The sequence below is a fragment of the Pelodiscus sinensis genome, chromosome 2 (genome assembly GCF_049634645.1).
Source record: "Pelodiscus sinensis isolate JC-2024 chromosome 2, ASM4963464v1, whole genome shotgun sequence".
Taxonomy (NCBI): Eukaryota; Metazoa; Chordata; order Testudines; family Trionychidae; genus Pelodiscus; species Pelodiscus sinensis.
In genome coordinates this window covers 34,065,317-34,092,926 of record NC_134712.1, presented here as the reverse complement: position 1 = coordinate 34,092,926, position 27,610 = coordinate 34,065,317, and the positions used below count along the sequence as shown (strand labels likewise).

General features: G+C 42.1%; 1 protein-coding gene across 7 annotated transcripts in view; it reads right to left on the bottom strand.

The window, feature by feature from the left end:
* Positions 1-383: 383 nt before the first annotated feature.
* The window catches only part of AZIN1 (antizyme inhibitor 1), a 71,346-nt gene continuing 44,119 nt past the window's right edge, over positions 384-27,610 (bottom strand). For 6 of the 7 annotated variants that reach the window (XM_075919735.1, XM_075919738.1, XM_075919736.1 and 3 more), the window contains 9 exons: positions 24,445-24,618; positions 23,947-24,119; positions 19,610-19,744; positions 15,979-16,060; positions 12,752-12,826; positions 8,807-8,972; positions 7,020-7,138; positions 4,534-4,748; positions 384-2,671 (listed from right to left, as the gene is read on the bottom strand). In XM_075919735.1, the coding sequence (XP_075775850.1) occupies positions 2,560-2,671; positions 4,534-4,748; positions 7,020-7,138; positions 8,807-8,972; positions 12,752-12,826; positions 15,979-16,060; positions 19,610-19,744; positions 23,947-24,119; positions 24,445-24,618 (1,251 nt within the window). In that variant the 3' untranslated portion in view covers positions 384-2,559. The remainder of the gene's footprint in view (positions 2,672-4,533; positions 4,749-7,019; positions 7,139-8,806; positions 8,973-12,751; positions 12,827-15,978; positions 16,061-19,609; positions 19,745-23,946; positions 24,120-24,444; positions 24,619-27,610) is intronic. The other variant, NM_001291741.1, reaches the window with a different exon arrangement.

The window sequence follows — 27,610 nt, the reverse complement described above, 5'->3', positions numbered from 1 at the left end:
GCAGCAAAGGATATACTAAATCATATATAGGGCACTGGCTTTGTGGCTAGAAAAGATGCAGAGTATCTTTCCCTACCAGTTATCTTTTTGTAGAAGTTTTTGAACAGCTTGTCTATACAAAACAGAAATGGACCACTGCCTCAATTTATAATGCCTAATTACAGGGTGGTGATGAATGCTCAGGAAATTCAAAAACAGACAAAAATTGTCAGATATTAATGGAGTACTTCAGAGGAGGTATTAATTTGTAAGAATAAGTATGGTGCAACACTAAGCCTCTTTGGGATATAGTAGAATGTTCTGGAAACAATGCTTGAATATTAACATCTAGGAAATGGTTTATAAGTCCCACTGTCTATTCATACCAAGGTCCACAAGAGTAGTTTTGAGCCACTGAGCAGGAAGTTGTAGATGTGTATTCAGCATGACAAAGCTACATTACAGTTCAATTACTATATAGAAATCATTTAGGTTTATATTTTCACTTCTGAATTGAGATTACAATATTGTAAACATGATAGTAACAATTGTTAACATCAAGTTGAAATACATACCATGTTCAAACTTCACTTTTTATGGCAAACTGTCTTCATGTACAATAGATATGTCTGAAATGACCACCATATAATTTACAAAGGAATTATTTGCCACTGAGCTGTAAGTTTAATATAAAACAATTCTCCTTAAGGCTCCATAGCAGAATCCTACAACATGATCTCAGATAAACTACAAAACATCAACTAGAGTTCAGTCTGTGCAATCTGCTTTGTTTTAAGATTTCAGATAGACTTGCCGTTGGAGCACTAGAGAGTATGTGGACTTTTTCAAACCTAGAGAAATTTGGTTTGACTATTTTCAATAAAACTAATTCCAATAGTTTTATAATAGGACTATCTTCAATCTATCCTTTCAATAGACAGGAACATTTTAACTCAAAAAGCATAACTTAAGACAGTCCAGAACCACATAGATATTTAAGCACCCAAATACTTCTGAGGATTTGGGCCTTAGCGCTTCCCTTATGGCTGGCCTATGACATTCTTGTACTGGTTTAAGTATAACAGTTGAAAGACAGATGGTAATATCCCCTAGTGTGAATGCAGTTACAGGTATAACACTCTGTGTAGGCAAGCCCTTGGTGCTAGAAGTCCAAGGTGAAAGGATCATTTCATGATAAACTCACATTATTTCCATATTGAAGGGTATAAAATATTATTAGCCTCTCTGAGCTGCCAGTTGGCACTAATGTTAAATTATATTTGCACATGTGAGGCAGAAATTTCACATTCCCAGATAAGGAGCTTAAGAAATCATTTTTTCTAATTAATCCTTTTCATTCAGAGATTCAGGATTTAACACGAGCCATATTTCAAAATCCTAAAATGAGAGAGGAGCAAGGGGAGAGACTGGAGAAAAGAGAGACTTTAGTTACAGAACAAGTAATTCCATGAACAGCTTTAGTTAAGATTAGTTGATGTAGTTGGCATATATAGAGTTGGTGTGCTTTGCTGTTAAATACACAAAGAAGAGTGCAAAAGAGCATCAGGGTTTCTGAAGACATATAGCCCTTCTATTGTAAGGACTTAATGCTGTACCAAACTAGCTGAAGTTTCTATAAAGCTGGTTCAAAAAAAGGAACTAACATTTCCAATTTAACATCCAGTACAACTGTAATTCATATTTCTACATGGGTATTACATGCATTCTAATTATCTGTCCTGCTATTCACTACTGTTGACCTGAAGGTTTGATTTGGTGTTAGAAGTGTTAATATAATTTAGTTTAAGCAACACCACAAACTGCATTTTAGCTTTCCAGGAACTTATCTGAATTTTACACATTAATTGAAGTAGATTAAGTTTGAACTAATTATTCATTATTTTTAATGCTCTGCCAATCTAAACCTGAAATAGTTCTCAGGAGTCCCCCACACAGGCTATTATCTCTACACATCCATTTCACTATCTAGCCCTTCTCACAAAGAGAGCCTGAAAAAAAATCTACACAAAGTTTTATTGCAATCATACACTGGTTACGTCAAGGGTCAAATACAACAAATACTATGATGCATTTTTACATTTATTAAAACTACAGTTCAAAGCACAAATTTACACACTCTAAATACACTGAACATCTCTAATGAAGTCACACTAGTCTCCCACTGACATTTGATATATCTGGGTGAAAGACAACTTTACAAGACTTTCTAACAGGAATCCTTAGTATAAAAACTGTGTACTTGTATGTAAACTGTTTAACTGAGAACCCAAGTGATGGGTTTCCATCTCAACTAAGTCATCCATTTTGTTGCATATTTTATTTAAACGCTCAGGGGTTGAACATACTAGCAAATTTAAATCTGGACACTTATCTTACCTTCCCACCCCCAGTGAATTGTAGTTGTAGCTCGTTTTGCCTGGTCCCAATTAACTATTTTTTTTTCAAGTTTTGAAGAGCAAGTTGAATTAAAGATTGTTCCATTTTAATTCCACAGTGGAATGTTGACCAGACAAACTACAGGCTTGCAACTGCAAGTCTACATGAAGCGTTACTGCCTGTTTAAGCTGCAGTGGAAAAGCGGTCTTCTGGGCTCAGCTGAATGCAAGAAGGCACAAAGAAGAAGTTCTTCATCAATGTGTCTGAAGTAATTCCAGCATCTTGCATCTCATACCTGCAGCAGAAAGTATAACAAAGGTATGTTCAGGAAGAATAAAGTTCAAGGCAGCTTAACATTGGAAACCCCAGCATTAAGTTCAGTATTCAGTCTAACAAAAAATTTGGCAGAATTAAGATTAGGATCACCTTCTTCACTCAGTAATGCATTTTAGCATTTACTGGTGAATGTTTTATAGGCTGTGCTTGTCACCACACTTGCTTTAATACACTGGATAGCTGCACAGAGCCTGTCAGTAAAGCAATACAGGCAGTCCCCGAGTTACGCGGATCCGACTTATGTCAGATCCGCAGTTACGAACGGGGCACTTCCTCTCCCTGGTCTCCAGCAGACCAGGGAGAGGAAGCAAAGCAGCGGAACACGCGGCCAGCTGACAGCCCAGACGCGTCTGGGCTGTCAGCTGTGCTCCGCTCTGCTCCCCCCCCCCCCATGGTCTGCAGACCAGGGGGAGGGGGAGCAGAGCAGAGCAGAGCGGCAGAACGCGCGGCCAGCTGACAGTCCAGACGCATCTGGGCTGTCAGCTGGCTGCGCGTTCCGCCGCTCTGCTCTGCTCCCCCTCCCCCTGGTCTGCAGACCATGGGGGGGGGGGGGGGGGGAAGCAGAGCGGAGCACGCGGCCAGCTGACAGCCCAGACGCATCTGGGCTGTCAGCTGGCTGCGCGTTCCGCCGCTCTGCTCTGCTCCCCCTCCCCCTCCCCCTGGTCTGCAGACCAGGGGGACGGGGAGCAAAGCAGAGCAAAGCCACGGAGCCTGAGGGCAGCAGGATAGCCATGGCGCGTCTGGGCTGTCCCGCTGCCCCCGTGCTCCGCGGCTTTGCTCCGGACGCCTGTGGTACAGCAGCTGGGGCGCTGCTGGTTGGTCCCGTAGCGCCGCTCTGGGCGCCACTGGACCAACCCAGCAGCACCCTAGCTGCTCTGCCCCAGGTGTCCCCAAGTCAGCAGCGGCTGAATCTGGACGCCAGTTCCGACTTACATACAGATTCAACTTAAGAACAAACCTACAGTCCCTATCTTGTACGTAACCCGGGGACTGCCTGTACTTACAACTGTATATAGTCTACCATTGTCTTAAATAAGACTTGTCTACACTGCAACACATGGTAGACGAGTTCAATGTGCTCTGCAATTCACAACCCCATATTCTGCTCTAATTTGCCCTGCATGGACACTGCTGTGAGAAAAAAAAGTTACCATTCTGTAACTGTTCTTAAAGATGTGTTGCTCACATCCATTCCATTGTGGGTGTGTGCATGCCCACATGTGGAGTTGCTTTGCAGTACCTGTTCGAGCTTGGTTGTGGTGCCCCCAGAGCACTGCACTCCCACCGCAGTATATCCAACATCACTGGGCTGCACCCTCTTGGTTCTTCTTGCCAACAACTGACAGGGATTTGACGGTGGGTAATGGAATGAACATAAAGCAAAACATCTCAAAGAACAAGACCTCAGTGTTAACAACCAAAAAGGAGACCTTCCAGGACAAAAGCAGAAGGGAGCAGAATGCTAGGAGTTTGAAGGGGGGCCCTGTGAGCCTGGTGAGCAGGAGATGAGAGCGGAGGAAATGTTGTTCAAAGTCAGCCATAAAAATGGCATATTGTGGGGCCATGCAGTACTGCTGACTTGAAGGTATAAATTGTCTCCAAATTGGAAATAGTTGTGGGTAATGACAACTTAATTCACGTTAATGTAGTCCTGTATGAAAGAACAGTGGCACTGTAATAAAGAATTGTCTACATTGATTTTTGAAATCTTCAGTCTTCTTACAGCAGTTATGCATCAACTGTAGGATTATGCTTAAACTTCTTCCCATTAAAAAAATAGCTAAAGAGCAAACACTACTGCAAATATTAAGTTCATCTTACCAGTCAGTGAAAGACATCATGTAGTAAACTGGTGGTCTCTGAAAATCAGTAAAAGCAGACTGCTGACCCAAGGTACCAGAACCCATATTATCAAAGATTAGCCAGTCTCCAACACTCAACTCAGGAAGAAGACAGTTTTCCACAATTTGATCGAGCTCATCACAGGATGGACCCCAAAGGCTGCTGACAAACAGAGGCTCATCTTCCTTGTATTTCTACATTAAAAAACAAAACAAACACAGTCAAGTCAGGCTTTAGTTTAAAGTGAAAAACAAATTTGTTAAGGACACATAATAGGAATATTTATATTAATTTATTCAAAATTCCTCCCCCCGCCCAGAGGAAGTCCACAGATCCATAACAACAAGTCTTGAGCCTGCTTACAATTTCTTGAGGGCACAGATTGGTTGTAGCCAAACCCTTAAAGACCCCGCCCAACCATTACACATACCTAGAATTTGTGGGGTGTGCTGATTTGAACTGTAGCAGCACTTTCATTAGATGCGGAGGGAGTTCATTACTCTTTAGTCAAATGTGTGCAACCAGCACATACCTTGCTTCACATGCATGTCACTGAGTAATACCGGTAGGAAAAAAAGCCGCACTGATGTAAACTAGTGGAATCTGGCAAACCATCTCTTGTGTGGGACACACACACACACACACCCCCACCCCACCCCCGATGGATGATAGGTTGCCTACCACTGACCTAACCAGTCCAAGATAACACTGCAAGGAAACTGACTAAAGGTCTCTATCCCTTCTCCTTAAAAGACACCTGATGAGACTGCCAAGGGCTTAGCAGCAGGGGTATCCAGAATTGTTTCCATGCAGACTATGGCATATGCATGCCCAGTGAGTGAAGAGTGGCACATACATATTTTAACCCATGCAGCCTCGCATCAGTCTGTTCCAAAGAAAGAACATTCCCCCATCAATGACTCCTCTAACATTTTCCATCCATTTGTGTGAATGTGCACCACCAGTAGAAACAAAAAGCTTAACAGTGTGTGCTCTGCTAATCAGCAAAAGACAGTATTTGAATCTCTCGAGCACAAGCACATAGTTTACACAGTACAGTTTCTGATCAAACGGAAGGTCCTAGAAAGAGGTCTGTGTATGTCCTGGGCCCGACCAGCTATCTGAAACCAGAAGCTGTCCCATGACTACCACCACCAACACAACCACTAATTCCAGTGTGTCCCACAATGTGGAGAGCGCACCTAGCTGCTGCAGCTCTCTCCTTTACTGTGGTGCTCAATTCCTGGGACAGAACCCAATAGAAGGACTCCTTGAAATTAAAGAGGGACTTCCATAAGTTAAAATTGTACCTGACCACAAGGGCTTGATGGTCTGCCACCTGGAATTGGAGGATGGCTATATTTTATTTTCTCCCAAAAAGGTCCAGTTTTTCAATCTCTTTATTTTCGGGAGTCAAACTAGCATGCCCCTGCTTGTCCTTTTTGTTGGCCTCAGGGACAACCAGAGAGCTCTGAGGTGGGTGGTTTAAAGGTATCTGAACACATTAACCAGGACACAGTACTACTTTTCAGCACTTTTGGAGGTGGGAGGGACAGACAATGGGGTTTGCCAGAAGGCCCTGGGCATTTTCAGGACCTTGTTGTGTACTAGCAGTGCAACATAGGGTAGGGTAGAGGCTGAGAGAACACAATCCTAGGATGGGCAAAGCAGGTTCCATAAGGAATGATTCCACCTTGTTAAAGAGGGTGAAGTAAATTAGAAAAGTATTGAGCGGAGAGGACCATAATTGCTGCTTGTTCCTTAGCCCTTCAGTATGGGGCATGGCTAACAAGGTCATCTGAAGAAGTAGGCTGCACCCACAAAAGCTCATACCACCATCTACATGTGTTAGTCTATAAAGTGCTACCAGGCTTTTTTTTAAGTTGATCCTGTACAGACTAACTTGACTACCATCTGAAGCAGGGTCCCATTAGGCTGGCAAACAGCACATTGCTGACCCACAACACAGAGTTGAGCTGGCCAGGGAGTTCTGGCATAGCCATCCATGGCATAAGTATCCTCAACTTAGCCCAGACATTTTTGCACCCTCCTAAACGCCTGGGAGGTGTTCTACCAGAGGTATATCCGGACAGGCATGTTACATTGGAAACTTCTGCAGCCAAGAAGTCAAGAGGAGAGAAGAGTGTGTTTAGTAAGCCTGCTGCAGAGCACAACCGCCTCCCATCTGAGGCAAAATAAAAACCAAGTAACACTTAATTCTTTGTGGTTGCTTTGTTTTCTTGTTGTTCTGAGCAGGAGGTCTTATAAATCCCTCTAGCCAGCTTAAACTGGCTAGAGCTGGGCCTTAAGGGAGTTGGTAACTGCACCTGCCTGATTAGCAGGTCTGGTTACTGCCCCAAAGAAGCTGCAAACAGAAGCAAGAACCACTGTAATGGACCTGCAGAATTCCCCTGCAAAAGAATAACCCTTTATACATTCTATAAGAATATGTGATATAGACTCACCTTGTGAACCTCTGGGATGGTATTCAATTCCTCAGACAATTTACTTGCAAAAGAGCCATAAACACCATCATTCATGTAATACATAAAGATTGGCTCAACATCACTCCTGGTTTGCTCCGCTGGAAGAAAAACAGTTACATATTTTTGTAATAAAAACATTCCATTGGTAATTCTCTGTAACAGTTTATTTTCTCTCACGGGTATGTAAAATATGCACTGGGATAAGAATGTTGGGGAAGGAATGTGATTCTAAGACTAGAATATACAGGCAGTCCCCAGGTTACATACAAGATAGGGACTGTAGGTTTGTTCTTAAGTTGAATTTGTACGTAAGTCGGAACTGGCGTCCAGATTTAGCTGCTGCTGAAACTGACCAGCGGCTGACTACAGGAAGCCCGAGGCAGAGTTTCTCCGCCCTGGGCTTCCTGGAATCAGCTGCTGATCAGTTTCAACAGCAGCTGAATCTGGACGCCTGGGACAGAGCAGCTGGGGCGCTGCCAGGTAGGTCCCTGCAGCGCCGCACCTCGGTGCTGCGGGGACCAACCTAGCAGCACCCCAGCTGCTCTACCCCAGGTGTCCCCAAGTCAGCTGCTGTTGAAACTGATCAGCGGCTGATTCCAGGAAGCCCGGGGCAGAGCAACTCCGCCTCGGGGACGCCTGGGGCAGAGCAGCTGGGGTGCTGCCAGGTTGGTCCAGTAGCACCGAGGAGCGGTACTGCAGGACCAATCGGCAGCGCCTCAGCTGCTCTGCCCCGGCATCCGCGAGAAAAGCCTGGTCTGCTTGCCCCCAGCAGACTAGGGAGACAGCTTTTCTCACCCCGGAGGACACGGGCGGCAGGACCGCGGCTGGTCTGGGCGGTCCTGCCGCCCGCATCCTCCAGGGCAAGAAAAGCCCCGTTCGTAAGTACGGATCCGACATAAGTCGGATCCGCGTAACCCGGGGACTGCCTGTAATTCAAGCCTACCACTAAAGGCTATACATGAGGGCACATTTTGCATTCTTAATATTCTAGTCATTTCTTTAAAAAAAAAATATATCCAAAATCTCGATTAGAAGAGGGACAATAGTAGCTCTATTGAATGTTCTTCCATCTGCCCCAATACAGTTTTCATTATATGCTGATAGGATGCCTGAAGAGACTAGATGTTTACTATTTGTCACGTTTACTAGTTAGGAAACAAGCAGTGCCAAACACACACAAGAAGTAGAAAATGAACACAGATGCAGATTAACCAGGCTTGGAAGGATTAGATTTTTATCCATAAAGGTCTTTCACTATATACCCCACAAATTGATGAAAAATATTTCCACCAATGATAAATATATATATAGGCAAAATAAGAAAAACTCTGCTCGAGAATTTTAGTTTGATTTAACTATATTCATTTTTTATATATTGACATGTAGTGGCAATGACAATTTGTTTTAAGGTATAAAGTCCAAGCTTTTTATAAGTATTGCTTGACCACCCAACATGATTTCCCACAAACGTGAAAATTTAAACTACATATGAAACAATATTTTAAAAAAAATATATATATATATATATGGGAAAAAAAAGCTTAAAACCAAACAGCAGTATTATTGTTCAAACACTTAATTCTGCCAGGCCTAAAATAAACAATGGGCAGAATCTCAAAACACAAATTAAAGTATGAGCCATTTGCTGAATATAAGACATACAAAAAAAGCACGTAATCATGACCTACAAATGAAATTGAGCTATGCTGAAAACAGTGGAGACTTATGGCTTGTTCACATATACACAAAACAAATATGTTGCTTACTTCCAGAGGGAAGAAATTTATCATATTCAACAGCTTTCTTTGCAATTATGTTAACTGCCAGAGTAAATGCAGATGAAACATAATAACATCCGGGCTCTGCAATCACATTAACACCAGATTCTTCAGGAAAGTAGACATCCAGCAATGGACTGATGACATGATTAACCTAGGAAATTGAAGTCACAGCTAATGTTTAGATCGTTCACCTGATTTTAAAGTTTATTTATAGTTCTTATTCCTAACCAACAATTTACAGTGCTGGTGAGTTGGCCACAAGCTGATTGTTACTCTCCATTTTGGGCCTTCGCTGAATCAAGTTTCAGACATCACTGTTAAGATTTACAAAAATAAAATGGATATTACTTTTGAGATACTGATTTCATACTTAGGCACCTAATAATAATTCCTAACTCTATGTAAGAGTTTTTCCATCACTAGATCACCAAACATTTTATAAGAGTTAAGGATCATTATTTTCAGTTTTGCATCTTGGTAAATAGAGAAACAAATTGGAACCCAACATTAATCCTATTTTTAACTTCAGTATTACGGTCATAGCCTTGCATGACTTGTCCATAACTACTCGGAAAGACAATTAAATAGGAAATTTTGAAAATTCTATTAATGATTTTAACTGTTTGAACCTATTTGTTTCAGCACCCTAAGCTTTGGAAGTTTACCCTTTAAGAGTACACAAAACTCAGTAATCCATATAAATTGCCACTATTCACTAGTCACCAGGTCACGACTAAGGATGTTAAAATGCTGTTATCAGGTTAATCGTATAGTTGACAGGACCGCTCTGCAGAGCTGCAGCGGGGATAAATCCAGGAGCTGGCTTGAGCAATCCCAGCCTGTGCTGGGTCAAGGAGCCACCCACATTACGGCTTTTCATTTTAAATGCAGTAGCGCGGCCAGGCTCTTCACAAGCCGGGACTGTGGGATCCCAACTCCCGCTGAGTCCAGCAGCCCCTGTCTGCAGTAGACAGTGCTGTCTGCTGCAAATAGGGGCTGCTAGTGGCAGCAGCTCCTGTTCGCAGGAGGGCCCAGCTCCCCACTGAAACCCCTGCAGATACGGGCCACTCCACAGTAGTCTCCCCATTCCCCACTGCTGCCTCTGATAGACTCATCTAAGCAAATGTCCAGGTCTGATGAGACAGTAGGGGGGAGCAGGTGGCACTCTGGACGTGGTGCTGGGGGGAACCAACTTTCAAGACTAACTTTCCCTTCCCCCACCTCCGCTGCCTCTCACAGAGGCAACAAGGGGAGAGGGGGCACCGCAGGGAGCATGGGTACAGTGACCATATTTTCTGAACCAAAACAGGGACACAGCCACACCCTCTGATCCCTTAGGCCCCACCCACCTGTCACATAGTCCCACCCCTGGAGGTAGTGCTTCCAGGGTTAAGATGGACACATGACTGGAAGGAAAGGGTGTTGTGTGACCCCTCTAAGAACTCCTCCCACTGTCCTCTGCCAATAGGGATGGGCTTGGCCCCCAAAGGACCCTCCCATGTAACTATACTGCATTAATCCAACTTTCACTGCATTAACACAGGGGTTGCCTCTATTTCAGTGGTTCTGAAACTTTTTGGCACGTGAGCCACCTGGCTCAACATTAACCTTTCACAGTTGCTAATGGAAGCTCACTGTTAATTACACTCGAGCCATTTTGCTGGTGCGGCAGCTAGGGAGAATGGTTTAATTTAAAATTATAAAACAGATTAAGTGTTTTAACTTTCCTGTGCTTATCAAACTTCATTTTAAATAAAGTAAAATATTAATTTATGACCAACACAAAAGGTTTCAATGTTTTCTTTACTTATGGCAGGGGTGGGGAACCTTTTTTTGGTTGGGGGCCACTGACCCACAGAAAAATCAGCTAGGGACCACAAATGAGAAGAAAAAAACTTCTCCAAAAACTGTCAACTCTCACTGATTTGGCCTCCAACTGAGACACCCGATCCCTTTGGTGTCCCTGCTCCACAGTGCGAAGGGATGGGACAAAGAGGAATGAGGTTCACGGTAAAGATGTTAAATTGTGGTTATCAGGCTAATCATGTAGTTGATACAATTTGTATTAACTATAGAATCAGTCAGTAAGCACCGCTCTCTAGAGCCACAGTGGGGTAGCTTCAGGAGCTGGCTCTAGCTGGGACTCAGCAGTCCTGGCTCATGCAGGTTCCAGGAGCCTGCTGTGGCTCTACATTTTAAATGTGGTAAGAGCAGCCAGACTCTCACATTTAAAATGCAAAGGTGCAGCTGTCAGCATGAGCTGGGACTGCTCGGTCCCAGCTCGCACTGAGTTCAGCAGTCCCTGTTTGCGACAGACAACTCAAGCCACTGTGAACAGGGGCTATTTGGTGGCAGCAGTCCCTGTCCATGGCTGGCCAAGGCTCACTGTAGACAAAGGCTGCTTTGCAGCAGCCTCCCCTCTCCCTCCACTGCTTCTGATAAGAGGCAAGGGGAGCAGGGGCAGGCAGCACTGTGGAGACGGTAAGTGGGGGGAACCAGCTTTTAAGTCAGCTCCCCCCAGCACCAGCTATTTCCTCCTTCTTGTTGCCTCTAGAGGAGGCAGCAAGAGAGTGGGAGGGGGAAGCAAGTAGTCTATTCTCTACTTGACTACTCATTAAGCTTTTGCTTATCAGGCAGTCAACTACTCCCTAATGTCCCCAGTACAGGGCTTCCCAGAGGCAGATTTACTTTTCTAGGGTCCTGGAATTTTATGGACCTCTTTAGGCTCTGGCATGAGGAGAAAAAAGGGGTTTAATGTGTGGGACAGGGCTGCCAATGTGTGGATTAGAGATAGGGTTCTGAATCTGGGTGGGAGGTGGGGTGCAGAAGGGAGAAAGGCTGCGAAGTCTGAGTTGGAGATAGGGTGCACAGACAGGCCGGGGGTAGGGTCTCTGGCCAGAAGGGAAGATGCAGGAGCAGTCTGGGGGGGTGGGGGGGGGGGAGGTAGGGATTCTGGCCAGGAGGGAAGATAAAGGAGACCCCCGGCTCCCTGAAGCGCTGCTGTCCCACCTTGCCACAGAGCCAGTGCTGGGGGGAGCTGGCTTAAAAGCCGGCTCCTGCTCTCCCACTTGCTGTCTCTCTCTGATAGTGACTTGACTAGTTGCTCACCTCCTTGTTGCCTCTATTCGACTGTCTGATAAACTTATGCTTATCCGATAGTTGACTAGTTGCTTATATCCCTAGTCATGACAACACACCAGAGATCAAATGAGGGTCTGTCTACAGTTCATGAAGACACTATAGCGACAAAAAGTTTTCTCCCTTAGCTCTATGTAATCCACCTCCCTGAGAGGCGGAGCTGGATCAGTGGAAGAATTTCTTGGTTCACCTAGCACTGTGCATACCAGGTGTTAGGTCAGCTTAACTGTCTCCCTTCAGTGTGGATTTCTGACATCCCTGAAAAGTCACTATGCCATTGTAACTTTTCAATGTAGACCTGCTGTAAGAGTACATATCTGAAAGCTCATCTAAGCAAACATCCAGCTGATGCACCATGTCAGCAGTTCTAAACCAGAATACTGAAAATTCCAGCTGCAGCAGCAGGTCAGTACGCATCCACTATGAATATGCTAAGAACTGTCTCCAGAAGAAAGGGGCAAAATCCTCATGGTAAAAAGTGTTCAGCATTTTAAAAGTTATAAGGATAGTGGAGGCGTTGGTTTTCTGGACATTTAGAATGGTTACTGTTTCTCCCATTTGTAAGTCCTTAGCACTTGACAATTTTGTGAACAATTTATGTGGACCGATATACGAATTCTCTGCTAATAACTTCACACTGAAATCCTGGCATATAATTCAGTCCATCCCCATGGCTTTAAATCTATTGTCAATTGGATTTTAACGATCAACATTATTTGGAAACTAACATGTCAAAACTCCAAGCCAATAAATGAAAGGCAAGCTAGTTCTAACGTCCATTGAGTTGCATACCTCTTCCAGCTGAAGTTCTGAACCTGTGAAGCCCCCTCCAATGTCCAACATGCTCATCTTAAAGCCAAATTCTTCCTAAAAGGAAGTATAGACAGGCCTTTAAGTATGCAGTCAATAGAAAGTTTATTGAAACTCTTCTCTCCAATCTCATTCAATATTGTATGATCATGCTATTAAACATGAAATTGTGACATCTTAAATACAGTTGAAAAGTACTCCTCTGAAGACTTCATTCCAGTTATACCTAGTATTATTCTACAGTACACATTACTGCAGTATTCATAAAGAGACTGAAGTAAAATCCCCATAAGCAACCTTAACTCGGCCCATGTTGAGTATGCAGTAGAGTCTTTTCTTACAAAAGTGGACAGAGCAGCATGATGTTCAGCGAATACTTTATTACAGTATAATGGAAAATAATTATATGTTTATAACCTCAGATGCACATATAGTATGTATAATATAAATGGCTTCATGGTATCATAATATAACGCAAGCCTCTCTTAAAATGCATATCCACAAGGGAGCAGAGTTACAACCACTGTGGGAACTTCAACGGTCTTCCTTAATTAGTCACTTCAGTAATTTTGCAGTAATCACAGAAAGGTCATTATCTTGGGATTTTTCTGAAATCAAATTTATTCTCCCAGAAAGTAAACAGAGATTGAAAATGTGTTTCCTTAACAAGAGAGGCATACATGTATATCTTAAAACAAAAAATTAATTTACCAGTGTCAAAAAATAAATTCCTCTTTGCCAAGAGCAGGGCCATCCTTACCAACAGGCGAACTACATGCAACTGTGTGGACTAGAGCAACAGCATTCCAAGCATTCCTCCACAGCCAGTCAGCTCCAGCATCCCTTCCCTCCAAGTGACTAGGAGTGCATGCGTGACTAGGGCTGCTGCAGAGCTCCTGTGGGAAGAGGGGAATCTCTCGCTCTCAAGGGGAGGGGCTGCTGATCAGCTTGGGTCCAGATGCTTGGGCTGGCTGCAGAGCAAGAAAGTGGCTCACACTTGCACCTTAGCAGCAAGCCTGAGCGTGTACTCTAAAGGCATGTCTACAACTAGCTAAAAGATCAACCCTCCGGAGGTTGATCTTTTAGCATTCGATTTTGAGAGTCTAATGTAGACCCGTAAATCAAATGCTGAGGGCAGCTCCCATAGGCATCCAATACTCCTCGTTCTGCAAGGAGTAAGAAAAGGCAACAGAAGACTGTGTGGACAATGTTTTAAGATAATTGCGTAACTGGAGTCAATGTAACATAGCTGGAGGTACATATCTTAGGTCAACCTTCTGCACCAGGCTTCTGCTGCAGACCAAGCGGTAAGTTGGGAAGCAGATCCATGCCCGTGGCTGCACAGCATCCCCTTTTGTGCCTCCCTCCCTGCCTACCCACCAGTGTCACCTTGTTCCTCTTCCCCTGCCCCCATAATTCCTCTTGTTCCCCTCCCTTTCACTGTCTCCCTTCCTACCTGTCCCATTTCACACTCACTGACTCCCTTCTCCTCCCACCCCCCGACATCCTTTTTCCCCTGGGCCCCCCTTGCCCCAGTCCTCCTGTTCCCCTGCCCCCCTCTGATTCCCATGCCCCCCCGCATCTCCACCCCCCCTCTGATCCCCATGCCCCCCCCCGCATCTCCTATCCCCCACTGTCCTGTTCCCTTGCACCCCCTCAATCTCCACATACTGTTCCTGTTTCCCTGTCCCCCCATATCCACTCACTGCATTGGGCAGGAGACGCAGCTGCACCCCACAAGTCCCTAGTCCCCGAGATGCCAGGCAGCGTTTCTTGGTGGAGTGACCTGACCTGAGGGGTTTGCTGCCGCTCCTTTTGGCACTCAGTATGAAAGCTGTGGACTTCCAAAATCCACTCTTCACATGCAATCTCCTCTACTGCAGCTATTGGACCAGCTGGCCAGCAGTGAGCCAAGCATGAATGCATTTTACAATGTAGCCATTTATCAGATTTGGGTACGAATATGTTGAATATTGTTTTATTGCAGATTATTTTCTCTTTACATTTTTCAACTATATGTTTACACAGAGTTCAAAATGAACTGGTTTTCCTCTTTTTGCCAAAGTCTTGATGACATTTTACCAAAAACAATGTGAGACTGTGATTTAACCTTTTGGTTGTAAAAAATGCTAACAATGCTCAATCCAATTTCAGTATTTTTGAAAGAAAAACCAATACCTTAGCCAAAAATAGAAAATTAAAGTTGACAGTTATAAAGTGACTGGCTTCGTGGAGGGAGTGGGCCAGTTTACATCAGAAAAACAAAAAATGTTGACCAGCTTTCCTATAACCCTGTTACTCTTAATATAGCATTTAGTCCATCAGTATTACAGTGTGCTTAATTTGTTTAAAATGCATAAGAACATAAGAACGGCCATACTGGGTCAGCCCAAAGGTCCATCCAGCTCAGTGGCCTGTCTGCCAACAGTGGCCAGAGCAAAGTGCCCCGGAGGGGGGGGACCGAAGACAATGATCAAGCGATTTGTCTTATGCCAGCCACCTCCAGCCTCTGATAAACATCGGCCAGGGACACCATTCCTACCCCCTGGCTAATAGCCTTTTATGGACCTAACCTCCATGCATGTGGCATGTTTTCCAATTCTATAAACTTATGTTTGTTTTGCTGAGAGCAAGTCAGGCATAGGGGTACTAGTTCATTAGTATGGTGTAGAGGACCAAAAATCCTAAGGATGGCCCTGGCCAAGAGGGTTAGAGTTCTGTCTTCGTCCCCCTCCTAAAGCTCAATTACATAATTATATAAGACAACATAAGGAAGGGAGTCACATGCACTGTTCAGTTGGTAATGATTTCAACTCATGCAGAGAAAACAGAACCTGTACATTGGTCTTTCTAGATAAAACATTTTAGTTTACTTTAAGATGTATTCTTAACTTAGAAAGACAAATATATTCTGCTTGAGTTGAGATCTGGGATTTAAAAAAATAACAGTTGACCCTCAATGAAAATTTTAAAAACCAATCAAAATGATGTTTTAGTGGAAAACTGTAACGTTAAATACTAATTAAGATCTACAATTTACTATTCAGTAGTGTAATCATTCCTTTATTTGAAGGGTCTTCATAGCAATTATCTTTCCTACCCATATCAAACTAGCAATGCACATTTTGGGATACAATTCTTCTCATCTCCATTAATGAGAACAGAGTAGGATGATGACTAATAAATCATATACCAGCAAAACTACTTACAGCCATGTCAAACACACACCGAGCATCAGATATAGCATGAATGTACACTTGAGGTTCCTTGCAAGAGCTTGAAACCTGAAATCTAAAAGAAAATAAATACAGTAAACACATAGAAACCTACAATATGCATTAACAAACAGACCACTGATATATTTAGACTAATAGGAATGTATAGCAGATCACTCAAAGAAATGTGACAAGTGAAGTATTGTTTTGATAGTAGTAAAAATGCACATAAGGTATACTATAAATATATTTCCATGAATAGGTGGATTTTATTTATTCATGAGAAACGTATTCAATCTACACAGATTACAGGAAGAGACTTCAATACATTTTTGCTTTCCTTCTAGCCCATTAATTTTGTACGAGACAAATTTGTACAGCATAATTTAAGAATGTTTAACAACGAAATTGTCAGTGTTCTCAAAATATTAGTTAAAATTTCCAAATGGAGAATCCATATAAATAATGTACTGAAATAGGCTGAAAGAAAAATGGGCTCAGTAGTGAGACAGCATCTGAGAACAGATTACAGAAAATACTCTGAAACTCAGTCCTAGAACTTCACTATCCACTGTGTCCATCTTAGTTTGATTCGTTTTAAAACAGAATTTTAAGCTTTGAAGAATTCAAATGAACTATACAAATGACCCGAGGGACACATTAAAACAACAGATGATGTAAAACTACTGGGAACAACCGTTATTTCCAATTATCTCTGATTATTTCCATTGTAGACCAGATTGATGGCACAGATTAGATGGGGTAATTCAAAACAGGTGAACAGAAAATGAGGTTAAGAATAGATCAGACTAACCTGTCATTTTCTCATACCTAAAACTAGTCATGAAAGGAACAGAACACAGTTTACGCCAGCACTCTGGTCTCAAAAATCTCAGATCACTATCTTGCTATGACAGAACTGACAAAAATAAACATCTTCATCACTGTAACTTAAAAATATTGTGATACTATGTTTTTCATAAAAATTGTTCATTGTTCCTTAGCAAAGGGCCTTTTAAAAGTGACACAATGTTTATAAAACGTTTTGTTCTGAAGGGCCAGAAACAGTGAAGGTGTACATTTCCTTTATAAAAAAACACATCCATTTTGACAATGGAGAGATGAGAAGGTAATTCTGATTCCATTGTTACATATAGTCTTCTAGACCAGTGTTAGTCAACCTTTTTTTTTTTAAAAAAAATAAAGTACCCCCTTTAAAAAAAAAAAAAAAGTACTACCAGTACCTGCAGTTTTCAGACAATTTTTTCCTACCATTTCAACACATTTGTTTAAACAACTTAATTGCAGCTGGGTGGGCGATGAAGTTTTGGGTGTAAAAATTACAAAAATAATAAAGTGCTGTAAAACTTAACACAAAAATTCAGTTCTCCAAATTTCACTTGTGCTGACGTATCCCCCAGACTTCTCTTGAGTACCCCTAAAGGTACTCGTACCACTGGTTGAGAAGCACTGTTCTAAACCGCTCTGCTCAGGTTGCCAACAAGGTGCCAATTAAAAGGGCGACTCTTATCCAAAGGAACTAGATGAAGACTACAATTTGTTTTATATCTTTTGTTTTTCACACCCCTATATTATGGAGCTTTGGTGCTTGTGAAAAAAAAACACTAACTTTGCATCAGATGGTCACTTCTGATCACTAAGTTGGAAAGGAACCAAAGCAGCAATCTAGAGGTAAAAGGCTCTGTATCCCCATTATCACTACCCTTGAGCCATTCAACCTCTAACAATGAACACGTTACATATTAAAGAAGTTTGCACATAAGTATTTAAACAGCACAAAGAGCAAAGTAGGTGATGTGTAATGGACAATAAGGCTGAACACAATCAAATAATGGGAAACCGAATAGAATGTAAGTTTGGACTATAATGGAGAACATTTTAATATATTTTAGCGCTCAATCTTGTAATGTGACAAAAATGGACTAAGTATTTTTTTTCAGATTATTTGGCCGAACATCTGAAAGATGAAAGGAGATAATGAAGAGTGAGACAAAACCAGGCACAAACTCCGTCAGCTATATTTTCTGCCTCTTTTGGAAGCCTTATGAGCCACATGGCACATTATAGAAATGAAAATCAATTAAGTTAAAAGTTTTAGACATACTGATTAAACTTTGTATACTAACAAATTGTATTCTCCTCTCAACCTAGCTCAGCCTCAATGTTACTGAAAAGTGACAAACTCTAGACAGATTATTGATACCTCATTCAGAGTCTTCATTGTGACAGACAGGATGGATCCATTTAAATCAACTTTAATCCTGTTTTGAATTTGTGCTTTTTAGTTATTTTTCTAAAGAAAGGGTAATTGTCATTGGCTGGTACAATCTGGTACTTTTTTGCTAGCCAGGAGGATACATTACCTACAAACATTTATTCAAAGCAATTATATAGCTTAACAGATTCAGATTTTTACATTTGAAAATGGTGAATGATGCAGTTCTAGTGATTTTTTTTAGATAATTAATATTTTTACTGGTGATGGTTGTCAAGCTGCATTTCATCGATGCAAATTAGAATTCAATTAAAATGCACAAAGTTTTTAGTTAAAAATATTTCAAGTGTGCTGGATACATAAGTTTATCAAGTTATATTTTCCATTTAAAACTGATTTGACTTCCCAACTTTGAATGAACTTGTCATTCAATGAAACTAATTGAAATCTACACTTGCAAAAGCAACTACTGCTGTCAAAAAGCTGGTTTAGCATTTTGACACACTGGTTCCACGTGACTAGCCAATGATTTCTATCAGTTCATTGATTTCCATCAGCTGACTTTAAAACTTTGGCAGCAAGACACATACTGTTTGAGTATTAGTATTAAAATTAAATACTTCTGGAGATTATAGTAAGTCTAAGAATTAATATATGTTGCCAATTTCAATTTTAAATAGGTTCGTTTTTTAAAAGATGTATTTAATTTAAAAAAAAAATCAAATGCGTGTAGTTAAATAATCAATTTTTAACCCATGCTGGTGACTGGTAATCAAAATAAGAGGAACATTTTTTTTATTTCCTTAATCTATCAAACACATATTCATCAATGTTCCACAAGTTTTTTAAAGACAGAAAATGTGTACATCAATTTTTGGTCACTGTGATAAGAGAATTTTTTTACTCTTTGTGTACCTATGTTACTCTATATTAAAAGTATCACAGGTCACTGTTTAGGAAGACTAAAAATACTTCAAAAACATCATCTGCCATCTACAGGTCAAAATCTAAAATTACAACTCTGAACTTTCAAGTGATTACTATGGATATCACTCTAAACTTTCCATAGTTAAAATCTTACATCATGATCTCACCCAGTGTCTGTACTGATTTCTCTCCCCCTCCCCTCTATTGCCTTTCATCAGTTCAATGATTTATTCTTCTATGCAGAGTTAGACAGATAAAGCACAAGAACAAAAGAGGGAAGTCAATGGCAGTCAAAAGTAGGGAAGCCTTAGCAGGTTTTCTGACATGCAAACAGATTTTATTTTGTTCCCTATAAGAAAGGGAGAATATAGTAGAATGAACTGGCACACTAAAAAGATATTTAAGTTAAATCCAGGTTTGATTAATTAATATTACAAAGGGAAAAAATGAAAGACTGCTTACTTAACACCAACTATTTGGACTTCAAGCTCCTTAGCACATTCCATGAGGTGCCTACAGCTCTTCAGCAAGGTGCCAAATTTCATGTTCATCTCCTCAGCTCCACTAATGTCTTCTGTGGCAATATGTAGTAAGAGCCTAAGAGAAGGGGAAGATGATTGGGGCACAGTTGGTTTACATCATCATCAGCACATGTGAAGCCTGAAGACTGTCAGAAGTATGTTGATAATGTTGTCAGTACTCCAGCTCCATCGATGGATGAGTCAAGTGAACCTAATAAAACAATCCTGTACAGAGAAAAAACTAGCAATTAGGGGCTAAAACATGGAGCCAACAAGGAAAAGGGATTTGGAAATGCAGCAACTAAGACTCTGTTGTAGCAGCAAGAGTCTGTTGGGTGCTGTAATAAAGAAAGTGTTACCTTCTCATAAAGGCTGCTTGCCCATAAGCTGCTCCTTAGTGACAACGGATTGCATCTCTCTAGCCCTTTCCTCCTGGAGTGCCAGGAGGAAGAGTGACCTGGTATTCCCTTTACAGCCTGCTATGTTTGTCATCTTATACCAGCCTTGTCGGATAAAAGTCTGACATATGTGGAGACCCTTCCCATCCCCCCATATCCACTGGGAGCTGGATTTGGTGCAAGAAGTGTTCCATTCCTTTCCCCCAACTCTTGCTGGGGAAAAGGAATGCTCAGTCTCCTTGCCAAGCAAAGATAAGCACACTGCTGACTACTACCAGCGATGTGATGATCCACCTAGGGATGGTGAAGGGGTAATGGGCTGGGGCAACAGCCAGCAGCTCCTCATGGTGCCAGCAGAGCCAGCAGCCCCACAAACTGGGAGCTGCTCAAACCAGGATGGACTGGGTCCTCCACTTGGGGATTCTGCTTAATCAGCTAAATCTAATGTTTAACCGGTTAACTGACTAAATGGGATTTTACATCCCTAGATGCAACAGCTGCCAAATATTTAATGAAATCCCCAAATTTCAAACCAACATTTACAAAATTACAGTTTACAGCAGATAAACCTGGGGTGAGGAAGTAGTAAATAACTTCCATTTTTTCTACATGTGCTCTTCAGCATCCTTGCTCAGTCATTTATGCCATTTGTTACTGCTAGCATTTCACTCATTCGGGAAAATTAAAGTAGACTGGCCATTTTCATTTCCTGGCTCTTTTTTACCAGCACAAATACTGAAGATAATTTTTTTTAGATCATTGAATCATTTATCACAGAACATTGTATAACTAAAGTTTTTTAATAACATTTGGATAAAACTGTATTTTGGGCCTAGTTATATTTGACAAAAATCAAATCTTTGAATTCATCAGATGAACCCCTAAAAACATAGTATCTATTTCTGCACACAGCAGCTTAACTAGCACCAAGGTTAGTTTGAATGCATTTCTTAACAAAGACTACAAACACCATACTGAACTGGCAAGTATTTATGACAGCATTATAAAGCATCAGTATAGATTTTCTGTGAAAACTGTACAAAACATAAAGGAAAAGCTACTTTACCTTGTAATTCTGCTCATCTGAAAATATCTTGCAGGATTCTCACTCCTGGGTCTCAGTTGGCTTAAGTGAGGCTGGAGGAAGTTCATGATCTTAGTGCTTTTTGATCCTTAAAGGCAATGGTAGTAGGTAGGAGCATGAGCTATTCTTCCCCTACCGGAGGTCACATAACATCCTGAATATAATTATTACCTGTGGATTCTTTCAGTCAATTCCAGATTTTAGCAGCATTTGAAAGCTCCACAAAGACAATTAGCCAATCACAAAACAAAATAATTAGGGAAAAAGATTGCCTCAGAAGGCTGAATAACAAAAGCATCAAAAATCTGAGGAATCAACACTTCATAAAGGTCCTCTCCAAACACAGAGAGATGGATGAAAATTTGCAGATGTACAAGTTCTACTAGATTTTAACTCAAAAATGGGATTTCTTCCTATAAGCTGAATCTAAACAACTGCTTTGTAACTACATGGAACAAAGATATAATGTAGCCATTTTGTATACTGCTAGAAACATCCAGGAGAAAGACAGCACAAGCCACCTGAACTGTCTGAATGAATGATCCTTTAACCTGGCTAACTTACAAAGGCATTCATGTACACATGCTAGATACTATCACTCACATCAAAGACTGTCTACACCAGGTGCCTGGCAGGTTCATGCTCCCCTGCACTATTTATTTTGTACCTTAAAAAACTCCTGGCATTCTGTCTCAGGAAACTGACTTAACCTGGGCAGAGGCTTTTTTCCAAAGGTCAGTCTGTCCTTTGACCAGGAAGACCTGATATTTCAGAATGCAAAAGGCTTCAACTATGGCAGAGGTGGGTAAATTCCAGCCCGCAAGGTTTTTCCCTGGCAGGTCTCCACCTTCATGCGCCTCCACAGTTATCAGAGGATAGCAGTTCTCGTTGGCTGCAAATCGCTGTTCGCGGCCAACACAAATGGTGGGAAATGGCGTCCCCAGCTGCAACGCTTCCCACCACTCACACTGGCCACAAACAACGATTCACTGCGATCCTCTGATACCTGTGGAGGCACAAGTAAACATGGCAGTGGCAGCACACCAGGGACTAATCCTGCGGGCTGCCTGTCTTTTATTGCCCACCCCAGATTATGGACTAGTAAACCTTTGTCCAAAAGAATCTTAGCATTGAAGCTCAGGATCATAGCCTTGGCTCCAGTGATGGCCACCTCAAACACAAGCTCATGTAGGAATGGGGTAAAACAGAGATAAGGGAAACAGTTGAAATAGATGACAATCTGGACAGCATGTTGCTTCTTCACCAGCTGGATCCAAAGAGGATGCAATGGCACTGCAACCATACTGGATGAAGGTGAAAGTCCGGATTATAGCCTTTGAAGATTCCTGAATTGGCACTAACTCAAACGAGCCAACTGAGCCAGTTTAAGAAGCTAGAAGAAGCCAGATCTGCTCAGTTTTGCTAACCTGCTGCTGCTCTGCAACGGAGAGGTATTTGCAATTTATTGGTGGTCATCTGATCTGAATCAGAATAAAGCCATTGTCATCCTGCTTGCCACCTGCTCCCATTCAGGTGAGCTATCTAACAAGCTAATGAAGCATAAACAGTAGCACAGAAGTAATCAACATTACTCTGGCTAGGACTCTTCAAGTGCATGTGGTACCTACGTCATGGCCAATGCTTCATAGACCAAGCAAACACAACACTTGGGTATAGTCTCTGTGCAGATGATGCTCTGGTAGTGCCATGCACCATCAGGTATCAATGCAGGGTGGGAGATGGGCACTGAAGGTAGCACGGTAGCCTTTGAGACAGCCCGAGAGATAACCAGGAGGGACATGGCAAGATCCCAAGCATATCATCATACCATCTCCCCAGACTCATTTCCAGGATGCGAACCTGAATAGAGTCATGTGCTTTGGTAGCAGTATGTCAGGGCACCTTGTTTCTTGGTGTTTCCTTTGAAATTTATGTGGAAGCAGTGTCTTGTTAACCAATGTGAAGCACAGCACTATTCATTTCAAGTACTAACTTCCACTATTTGGGGACGCTCAGAGCATGGAGGAGTCCCCTGTAATGAATGGGAATGAGGCAAGATGCTTTGAGGAAGCTCTTACACTGTTTGGAGAGAAGTGGAATCTGTACCAGTGTGGGTAGCACTATCAGAACTCCAGCACTCAGGAGGTAAAGCAGATTTAGGTTTACGATTAAGTGATTTCTCTTCTGAATTACTGAGCCATGGTCAAGATCTCAAGAAGGAACTGGAGGCAATACCCACTACTCTCAAATCGCTGATGACGTCTGAAGGTATATCCTAAAAATCACTGCACAACACACCTACATTCTAGGCACAAGAGGCAATGTACGAGCTTATTTGTTGACAACTGAAACCACTGGGAGTCAAGTAAATGCATAACATCCTGAAATAAAACACTGAAGCCATGCAAAGCGAGACTACTTGTAGATGAAGAAGAGGTGAAGCCTCAAGGCAGGCGCCCAAGTACTGAAATTAAACTGCCAGAATACTGAAGTTAAAGTTGGACCCCCCAAAGCCAAAGTTCCCCGAGGCTTTCCTGAGCCTTGGGAGTTTCATCTGTTATGCTATGAAGCTGAGACCCAGAAGAGAAAATCCTGCAATAAAATGCTATTTTTAGAGAAATGCTGCTATACAAGCCAGGGAAGGTTGGACAAAATACATGCAAGTGAACTGCATTAAAAAACCCACATGCTTCTCTTGCTTCCAGGTAAACAGATAACCCATACCATAGCCAAAGTTAAAATTCCCACAGCAATAAGAGAAACTTAAGATTTCTCTCTTTTTAACACAACACTTACTTAGCACTTGGATGGTTACGTGCAATTTTCTTTAGTTCACTTTCACTGTCACAAGTCATGATGTTTACCCCAGTTTTCGCTGCATACTTTATCTGAGAAGCTTGCTTGCAAGGATTTGTATATATAATGTTTTCAGGAGCAATGCCCAAGTCTTGTATCAATGCCATTTCAGACTGAAAAACACCACAGTATTAAAGCATTAGACAAGTCAAATTAGCACCAGTAGTGAATCGATCTTCATTTATGTGGAGACATATAGCTCAAGTAAGGTTTTCCTCTAGCAAAACTACATTATAAGCTGCTTTAAGAGCACAAAAATGGAATTGCTATCCTGATAAAGAAATAATAATAAAGGGTTTACATAGTTTAAGGCAAATAGTATGTCTGCATAGTAACTGGTACCAAGAGCTGAAATTTTACCCAGTACAGATTTAATAGGCCCCAGGATAGAGAGGGTAATTTGACAGGCAAACAGGATACACAGAACAAGACACTCACTTTACTAGAACATGCAAACCCAGTTCCAAGAGCTGCCAGAATCTCGAGTACACCTGGAGTGGAATTGCATTTTACAGTGTAAAATGGTTTTACTGGTGCCATCACATTCTGCCATTGGAGGTGTCTCTTCAGAAGCTTTCCAAGATCACCAACAAAAAATGCATTTTTTCCAGTCTATAAACAAAGGACAGTACAAAAATAAGTCAAATTTCTATAATGGTGGACCTGAAATAAAAGCACAAGTATCCTATGAAACACAAATATTTCATGTTTCTCAGATGGGAATCAGATTATATTTTCTGTTCTGCCAGTGGCTTAATGTAGGACTTTCACTATTTCATTTGACTTTGGTGCAATCTGTGCCACAATTTACCCAATTTTAAAATGCAATACATACCTACTCCTTCAAATAAATTATTACAATTGTTTACATAATACTTTAAGATTTCTTGAGTTAAGGTGCTTCTTTAAATGCCAAGTATTATTGATTTAAAATATTTGTATCACGCTTCTCTATTTAAAATATTCAAAGCAGCTTACAAAATTTTAAAACACTGATAGACAGACACAACCCAAAAGGGGGGACATAAAACCTGTGAAGACACCTTAATAAAAGCACAGGTAAAAAGGATGGCATTAGCCTGGTGCCAAAACAGCGACAGCACTGGCACCAGGTGAATGTCCCGGGGGAGAAAATTCCATAGCTTGGGGGCAAAGGCCGAGAAGGCCCTGCTTGGCGTAGACATTAACCGTATCTCCGTAAGTGGAAGACCACAGAGCAGAGCTTCCCAGCTGACTTCAATCCCCAGGCAGGTTCCTATGGGAGACGGTCCTTCAGATACCTGGGTTCCAACCCATTTAGGTCTTTAAATGTCATAACCAAGACCTTGAATTGTTCTCGGAAACATACCGGAAGCCAGTGCAGCTGCCGGAGGACCAGCCTAATGTGCTCTGTATAACAGGTGTTAGTTAAAACTCGAGCAGCCACATTCTGGACCAGCTGAAGCTTCCTAAGACTCTTCAAAGGCAGCCTGTGTAGAGTACTTTGCAGTAGTCCAATTGGAATGTGACAAGAGCATGAATCACTGTAGCTAGGTCATTCTTATTCAGGAAGAGTTGCAGCTGGCAGAAGCTACCCAAAAGCACTCCTGGCCACCCAAAGAAATCTGGTTCTCAAATGTTAGAAAGAGGTTTAAGAGGACTGCAAAGCTGCATAACTTGGTCTTTCAGTGGAAGTATGACCCCCATCCAGAACACGTAACACAACCACATTCCCAGAACATGGCTTCCTGATCTACAGAACCTCAGTCTTATGTGGAGTCAACATCAGTTTATTTGACCTCATCCAGTCCACCACTGCCTCTAGACACTGGTTCAGATTGGTCACACTTGGACCCACCCTTGTAATGGCTGCAGGCAACATCTGCAGCTAAATGTTCTTAGTTTCAAAGAGGCAGGCGTCTCACCCAGGCAGTGGTGCGGCAGCAACAGTGGCCGCAGCAACAACAGCAGGGCAAAGGTCTTATGACTTTTCCTAGAACGATATTTAAGGTTATAAAATAGCTCCTTACAAGCATTTTTTTTCAAGTCCTTTAATTTTTGGCTATAGCATCACACAAATGTAGGACTGGAGGGACATCAATAGGTCATCTCGTCCAGTCCCCTGAACCAAGCCAAGATTAAATCTTTATCATCACGATCATCCCAGACAGGTCTTTGTCTTTCCTGGTCTTAAAGACATCCAGTAATGGAGATTCCACCACTTCCCTATGTAATTTGCTCCAGCACTTAATCACCCTTACAATTAGAATTTTTTCTAATGTTTTATATTAATCTGCTTTGCAGTCCTCAGTGTATAAGGAGTACAATTTATCACTCTCTTCTTTGTAACAACCCCAGTTTGCCTGGATCCAGCCCGAGTCTCAGAGCCCCCTCAGCATCAGGGACCCCCACATCTCCACTGCCCCATTACAGACCTGGAGCACACAAAATCTACTAGCCTGTGCCCCCGTAAGACCTGGTGTGTGAGGAGACTGTGGGGAGTGTCTTTCTACTTCTCTGTCAGGAGCCATGTTGGTGAGAGTTTGCTTTTGTTTCTAATTTGTGTGTGGCCCCCAACTGATTATTCTGTGGGTCAGTGTCGTCCTCCCCTCTCCCCCCCCCCAAAAAAGGTTCTCCACCCATTTAACGTACTTGAAAACTTATATCCCTTCCCAGTCTTCCGTTGACCAAATAAATCCCATTATTTCAACTTTTCTTCATAGGTCAAGTTTTACAAACTTTTGAGTTTTGTTGCTCTTCTCTGTACTTTCTCCAGTTTATCCCCATCTTTCCTGTGGAGGCCTTTGCTCGGCACTAAATTGCTCAGCAATATATTCCAATTGTTGCCAATACAGTGCTGAGCAGAGTGGAAGAATTACTTCTCATGTCTTGCTTACTACATTCCTATTACTACATTCCAGAGTGAAGTTTACTTTTTTTTTGGTAAGTATTACAATGTTGACTCATTTATTTTGTGATCCTCTATAATCCTGAGATCTTTTTCTGAAATACTCCTTCCTGGGCAGCAATTTCTGATTTTATATTTGTGTAATTATAAGTGTAGTATTTTGCATGTGTCTTTATTGAACTCTATCTTATTTCTTTCAAACCATGTCTTCAATTTGTTGATATAATTTTGAATTCTAGCCCTGTCCTCCAAATCGCTTACAACTCCTTCCAGCTTGGTATCCTCTGCAAGTTTCATAAGAGCATTCTCTATGCCACGATCCTAATGATATTAACTAGGACTGAAGCCAGAACAGTTCCCTCTAGGAGAGGGGTGGCCGGCATGCGGCTTGCAAAGAAAAAAACTGCAGCTCCTAACTGAGCCGAGATAGAACCCGGAACCGCTCAGGTCTGCCGCTCTCACAGCTGGGCCGCTGTGAGCCGCATGCGCGCTCACGGACCCCAGCGCAATATATCATATCCTACATGTGCAGGCCAGGTCTCACTGAGCGGCTACAGGACCTGGGCATAGTTAGTGGAGGACGGGAATTGGGCTAGAGCTGATGTGGGGGGGAAGCGGGGGGAAGGAGGTGGAAGAAGATGCCTGGCTTTGGAGAAGGGGAGGGGGATTGCATGGGGTGTGCGCATAGCATCCCAGACGCGCATGGCAGTAGCAGTG